Consider the following 7500-nt stretch of genomic DNA (forward strand, 5'->3'; position numbering starts at 1 on the left):
CATCATCATCATCATCGTTTAACGTCTGCTTTCCATGCTAGCATGGGTTGGACGATTTTGACTGAGGACTGGCGAACCAGATGGCCGCACCAGGCTCCAATCTTGATCTGGCAGAGTTTCTACTGCTGGATGCCCTTCCTAACGCCAACCACTCTGAGAGTGTAGTGGGTGCTTTTTATGTGCCACCAGCACGGGGGCCAGTCAGTCAGTACTGGCAATGACCTCGCTCAAATCTTTTTACACGTGCCAGTAAGGCGACATTGGTAACGATCACGCTCGAATGGTGCCCTTTTACGTGCTACCAGCACAGAGCCAGTTGGCTGCTCTGGCAATGATCAAGCTCGGATGTTGCTTTTGGCACCCTACTAGCATGGGCACAAGTGCTAGTAAGGCGACGCTGGTAACGATCACACTCGAATGGTGCCTTTTATATGCCATGGTGAAATATGTTGGAAATGATTCACATTGAATTTTCATCTTCTATGGCAAAATTGTTAGTTTCATCACCAGTAGCAGCTGCATTTAATGTCCATTGTCCATGCTGGTATGGATTGGAAGGTTTGACCAGAGCTAGAGAGCTGCACCAGGCTCCAGTCTGCTTGGCGGGGTCTCTACAGCTGGATGCCCTTCCTAATGCCAACCATTTTACAGAGTGTGCTGGGTGCTTCTTACACAGCCCCAGCACAGCACAATTGTAGGTCAGTCCTCTTGACCGGTGGGAGCAGCCTTAACGCTTCTGCTCTGGAATTTTGGCCTTCTTGAGTATGTCCAACTAAAAAAAACCCTTAGCAGCATTTCTTTTTGCTCTTTACATTCTGAGTTCAAATTCCACTGAAGTTAATTTTGTCTTTCATCTTTTCAGGGTTGCTGAAATAAAATACCAATCAAATACTGGCATCAGTGTAATCGATCTGTCCACTTTCCTCGGAATTGGTGGCCTTGAACCCTGCGGTTGACCGGCGTCCTGTTCAGGATAATGTTGTGATCTTGGTCATTTATGTACCATGGAAACCAGGCAGTTGGCTTTATGAGTTTTTACAGCTCAAGGAAAAGAAGATTGCTGAATGTGCTTTTATTCATTGTAATTGTCTTATATGTGGAGGCGCAATGGCCCAGTGTTTAGGGCAGCGGACTCGCGGTTGGAGGATCGCGGTTTCGATTCCCAGATCTGGCACTGTATGTGTTTATTGAGCGAAAACACCTAAAAGCTCCACGAGGCTCCGGCAGGGGGTGGTGGTGACCCCTGTTGTACTCTTTCGCCCCAACTTTCTCTCACTCTTTCTTCCTGTTTCTTGGGTCACGCTGCGATGGACTGGCGTCCCGTCCAGCTGGAGGGAACACATACGCCACAGAAACCAGGAGACTGGGCCCATGAGCCTGGCTAGGCTTGGAAAGGGTGCATAAAAAAAAAATAGTCTTATATATGTATACAAGGTGCATTATATCACCTGACCAGATGCTTCTGCAGCATGGGATGCAACTGAAATTAACTGTTATAGTTTACCCACCGACAAGGGAGCGATGCAGAATGTGTTGAAATGATTGTTGTGATCAATAAAGTTTCCATATATTCCATTTTCCGTCTCTATCGTTTCTCTTCTATAAACGTACTAGCAGTATCGCCCGGCGTTGCTTGGGTTTGTAAGGGAAATAACTATATAAGCATTTTTAGAGATGTAAAGTATAATAGCCATCTCAATATGGCTAACCACAAAGGGGGAGTGTTACTGTAGCTTTTTATGTTCTGAGATTTAATAATAAATTTTTAGAGAGTTACTTCCCTTATATATGCTAAAAATGCATTAAAAGTGGGAAAAATTAATGGTAAATTTTTTTTTAAATCGTAGACTCATCGTTGACGCGCGCTAATACCCAGAAGGGCTCGATATGAATCACGACTATAAGATACCCGGTTTTGGTTAAACTGCACCGCAAAACGTGGGAGTAGTTAGGAATCTAAATCGTAGGAGCCAGACAGCACACAACCTCACTTTTATATATAAAGATATACGCACACACGTACATATCCATGTATGTATAGCATATATATGTATAAGTTCTTGAATGTGACTCAAAAAGTTTTTCTAAAATGTTTTAGTGAACTTAAATAAATGAACTTGTTTGTGATAATGAAAATTATGTATGTACAAAATAAAATTCCATAAAACAAATTGTATAGATTCTTGTTCTCTTTTACTTGTTTCAGTCATTTGACTGTGGCCATGCTGGAGCACTGCCTTCAGTCGAGCAAATCGACCCCAGGACTTATACTTTGTAAGCCTAGTACTTATTCTATCGGTCTCTTTTGCCGAACCGCTAAGTTACAAGGACGTAAACACACCACCTTCGGTTGTCAAGCAATGCTGGGGGGACAAACATATATACACACACACACACACATATATGTATATATATATATATATATATATATATATATACGATGGGCTTCTTTCAGTTTCCGTCTATGAAAGTAAGCAAGCTACTTTATTTCATCTAATTTGCCACAAGGGCATTACACAGATAGCAGCTTTGCGGGCTGGACATAGACATTAATGATATGAATGATGGTAATGCAAAAATGATGATGATGGGAGAAGACGAAAAGCGCCCGCCAACCTTTGCTTCTCTAAAACAATGTTCCTTTTTCTTTATTTTCAAAAAATCGATATGAGGCCTCAAACCTCTTACACAAAGGAGGCACTAAAACTTCTTACAAACTTCTTTCATTCATTTAATTTGCCACAAGGGCAGCACATAAATTCACAACAATTCTCCCTGTCAGGTCCCCGAAGCAAAGTGCCTTGCCGCCTGCAGACAGCTCTGCGACAACGAGTCGAGGCCTGCAAAGAGAAAAGTAAATTCTTTCCTGTTAAAGGTTGCTGCGACCTCTGACAAAATATTTTCCGTTACTACCTGCGGAGGCCATAACAGACTACTTGTGCAGACCGTGTCCATACATTCTCGGTCATCCAAGCCGTTCAAAAATTTTTTCACCTTCCCTCCCTTGTGGTAAAGGAGGATAAACCACTCCTCTTCATAGGAAGGGGCCTCACACTGATCCGTCATTGGCACACTTCCCACTGACGGAGCCTTATCCGCAGATGGCACACATCCCACCTGCGGCTCAGTCGGTGGCCTAGGAACACTCGCCGCCCGTCCTCTGTTCCTCTTTTTCCTCTTTCTTTTTGAGACTGCGAGCCCGGGGGGCTCCATCGCCAGACGCGGGGGGTCGCTATCCTCCTCCTCCGTCTGTACGTTCTTTGGTGAGCAACTATTGTTGCTCACCATTCTTTTTCTTTTCGTGGAGGCAGCTTCCTCCATGACTTCCACCGTCTCCCCCTCCAATAAAGGGGCGGCGTGCACTTTCTCTTTTTCCTGCTCCAGGATCCTACTTTGGTCCCTGGGGCAGTTCTTCTTAATGTGGCCGGTCTCCAGGCACAGGTGACACTTGGGGGGGGCGTCCCTCAAGCATCACCGGATACCTGGACCCGGCCATCCTCAAGAAATCTGGAAAAACCAGACTTTCGGCTGATTGGGTCCATAGGGTCAAAACAGCTTTCGGCCCCTCCCAATCAGCCACAGGCAACACTTTTACATTCAGCAGCCTGGCGCTGCTATCACCCAGACCCTGGTGGATAGAGTCCTCTATCCACTCGGGCTCAACTCCGGGTGGCAGTCCACAGATCCAAGCCTTCAATAGTTTCCTTCCACAGTAGCTTGGAATAAACAATATTTCCTCACCCTCGAGGGGCTGACTTGCAAAATCGCATGCTTCTTGGGGGGAGTCAAATAGCAACCATACCGTTGCATATTTCACTCCCCTTGCAATAAATTTAATGGCCGGCATGTAGTCTGCCAGCTCGTTCAAAATTGTGGCCTTCAGAAAGACGGCTATGGTGTCGAGCGACTTCGAATAAGTCCTCAACACCACGGTCTTCTCCAGCTCTTTTAAATATTTTTTGGGAGGTGTCAACTCCCACACAAGAAATTCCTATGCCATTTTAACACAAAGTTCAATTACAGTTCAAAATATAAGGAAATAAAATAAGACACAAAAAGGAGAATGAAAAACACAACAGAAGGGAAGAAATAAAAATAGAAATAGCAGTTCAAAAAAGTTCTTTTTTTTTTTTTAAATAAACGATAGCTCGAAGAAGAGAGTTCAAATCCAGACAAAGGAATTAATTTTTTTCGGCCAAAAAAAGGTACTCCTGGCCAAATGTCCAATTGGTAAAATACCTTGCAAAAAGAATCCTTGGTAATCCTTGGTGCTCCGTGGTAAATCCAGTGGAAAACACAAAGACAATTTCAAAACAAATTAATTTTTGCGGAGGGACTACGCCTCTTCAAAAACACAATTCTCGCTGCAAAGTGAGTCTCTAAAGGTGGCCACAGGCAGGAAAATGTCCGGAGCAGAGTGGAGTCTATTACTCACTGAAAAATATTAAATACAGAGCAACAAACTCCACTAAGCCCTCAAAAATATAAAACAAATGCCTACCTGTAGTCGAGCCTCAAAATTCAATATTTCACAATAGAGGTGACATAAGCAGCAACAACTCCCCGCCAAAAAAACACTTGCGACTTCAGCGACGGTTAGCAAGCCATTTACCACACAGCCACTCCTACGCCTATGGTAATTAGATTTTTTTTTTAATTTTCTTTTTCTTTTTCACATTTTAGAAATAGTTTTGGTAACCGATAATGGTGACAAATGTTCTATTTCTATAATTTCCTTAGCAATTTAACTGATTTGATTGATACCAACCCAGGTGAGAATGCCCTTCGCTCTATGATACAAACTCCTTATTTTAAAGGGATCTAAATTAAAGCCTTCCTTCAGAACTTTAGGTTTTTATGTTTCAAAAGCCAGTTTGAAAATGACAGTTATTTTGGATATTGGATCTAACATGGATTAGATGATTTGACCAGAGTTGGCAAGCTGCACAAATTTCTAGTCTAATTTGGCATTGTTTCTACAGCTGGATGCCTTTCCTGATGCCAACCACTTTACAGTTTGTTGGGTGCTTTTACATGACACTGCACATGCACTTTTACGTGACACTGCATAGGCACTTCTATGAGGTTCCACATGAGTGCTTTACGTGGCACCACACAACCAATACACAAATATACATTTCAATATCAACACCCCACCATCTTCATCACTATAGTTTACGGTAACAAAGCTCATTTCATTTCATTTCAGTCCACCTGTTTGTTTATATCTACTTTTTCTTGCTGTCGATGTATCTCTACTCTGACAAGACAAACGCTATCTACTTCACTCTCTTTCACTTTCTCAGCGTAACTTTTTCCCTTGTCCATCTTACTCTACCTGACTTTCTTTAACCTCGTCACCAGAACATCACCCTCTGTTAAATATTGTATCCTAAACATATCTCTTTCTCTTTACCTTTCCCTTCCCATTTTACTGCACATCATTAACACCTTCCTCTCAACACCCTTTTTCTCTCACTCTTCGCCTCTCCCTTCAACTAACCACTTGATGCCTTTATGTATTATTACGCTCCTCGTTTCTTTCTTCTCTGCTCATATTCTCCTTCCTCACTTTCTCTCTGTCACTTTTACTCTATCTGTAACTCACTCCACTTCTCTAACTAACTAAAGTATAACAGGTGAATGAACAAGCAGGTAATTATATAGATTTATTATTCTCTTCTCATATTTACAATTCAATTTCTTTGAATATATAAACTCTTAATTGCTCCTGTACAAAATATTGATTGATTGTTTCACCGATTGATTGATTGAGTGAGTGAGTGAGTGGGTGAGTGAGGGAGAGAGAGAGATAGACAACTAGACAGAGAGATGATCTTGGTTGAATGGAATTATGGATGGGTGGATGGACGGAGAAATGGATGGATATATAGGCAGACATGCAGTCTCACAGACAGGTAGATAGATAAATAGAGAGAGAGAGAGAGAGTGACTAGCATGGAGAACATTTCCATCAGGACATAAAATCAATGGAATAAAGGTATCAAGGCAAATGAGTCTTGTATACGATGGTGGACCCATACTAGAACTTGGTTCGTCATCTTCCTGAGGTTCATCATTCAGGAAAAGTATCCAAACAGATATTCATGGGAAATTAGGCATAAAACAATGATATAAGTTGCCTATAGAAATTTGAAGATTTTTAATAGTTCTTCAGTAAAATTTCAAGAAAACATTCTGGTTTTGAAGGAAAATCAATTGCTATGTATGTTTGTATGTTATGCCTTATTCCTCATAAGCTGTTTTATTGAAAGACCAATGAAATTCTATGCATCCAGTATCTTAAGATCTTAACATGATGATAAGACATGGATGTCACTTTCAGATTCTGTCTGCCAAAAAAATTTTATTTCACAACCAATTTTTTTGCCAGATGGCAGAAAATTTTTCTTTGCTGATTTGTGTTATATTTCCTTTTTTAAAATAAAACACTTTGTTGTCTTTTTGGCTCATCATCATAGCATTTTCACCAAAACCACTTCGGCTTATTATCAACGTATCACATTCACTCAGAATATATTGGTCCAAAAACGCCTTCCTTACACCATCACACTGGTTTTTCATCTCCTTACGTGGCCGATCCATATGCATTATTCCCCCTGATGTGTACACAATTTGAGGAGAAAATTTTTTAAAAGCTATCGCCTGTACCTCTTCTGAATCTGTTGTCACAAATATTTTGTACTTGCTTGTGTTGTACTTATTTAACAAGTTCCAGATAATCTGAATACTTGACATTGAATTCCTTGGGGGATCTCCTGGAACACTAGGGTTCTGTCCCATTCGAATCTGAGCACAAACCAGATGTATATCTGGCTTGGGGATATTGACTTCAAAGAATTTGTCAAATTTTTCCTGTAAATCATCGCTGAAGCGAAACAATAAATTCATCATTTTAGCAAATAAATTTCCATATGACATTTTTGATGCCCAATGCAGTTGTTCTTTGTAGCGAGGATTCCGTTTCAAGGCATGAAAATAGATTAGATTTGTTGTCACATAGAGGACATCTTCAGGGTAAAGCATTTCTAAGTCTGCTGATTGTAAAGAGGAAATGTACGTATTGTTGTCAATCAAATAAAGGTGACGACTTCTTAGGCCATGCAACTCTTTTGGGTCAATTGTCCAGTTAATTTTGTTTGGTTGAAAATAATTAGTAAAATTACAAAGTTTTGAAATAATGATGCCAAAACGATGACCCATGGCCTGTGCCATTAAATATACAGAAATTATTCCATGCTGCCTATCTGCCCAACCTCCACACACTGTATGACTAACACAGTAGAAAATAGTATATTTAGTTTTGTTGTTTAACTGAACCAATTCCTGTTTTTCTTTGCTTACAGTTTTCTTATTTATATGATGCACTTGATTATTTGGAAATTCCTTAGAATTATTTATAAACTTTTGGTAGTGTTTGTTTAATGTTGTCACTGTATATTCTTTATTCGCAGAATATTGGTTCCAGGCAAACAGTAG

General features: G+C 40.7%; 2 protein-coding genes across 4 annotated transcripts in view; one reads left to right on the forward strand and one right to left on the reverse strand.

Annotated features, from left to right (window-relative positions):
• The window catches only part of LOC115223600 (oocyte zinc finger protein XlCOF15-like), a 3546-nt gene extending 2342 nt beyond the window's left edge, over window positions 1-1204 (forward strand). For all 3 annotated transcript variants that reach the window (XM_036512525.1, XM_036512524.1, XM_029794254.2), the window contains one exon: window positions 863-1204. The gene's annotated coding sequence lies outside the window, so the exon portion shown is untranslated. The remainder of the gene's footprint in view (window positions 1-862) is intronic.
• Window positions 1205-5705: 4501 nt separating this feature from the next.
• LOC118767645 overlaps window positions 5706-7500 on the reverse strand; it is a 12254-nt gene continuing 10459 nt past the window's right edge. Inside the window, exon 2 of the mRNA XM_036512522.1 lies at window positions 5706-7500. This exon is cut by the window's right edge and continues 42 nt beyond it. Coding sequence (XP_036368415.1) covers window positions 6373-7500 — 1128 coding nt within the window. The 3' untranslated portion in view covers window positions 5706-6372.

This window comes from Octopus sinensis, linkage group LG23 (assembly GCF_006345805.1).
Source record: "Octopus sinensis linkage group LG23, ASM634580v1, whole genome shotgun sequence".
NCBI classification, from domain to species: domain Eukaryota; kingdom Metazoa; phylum Mollusca; class Cephalopoda; order Octopoda; family Octopodidae; genus Octopus; species Octopus sinensis.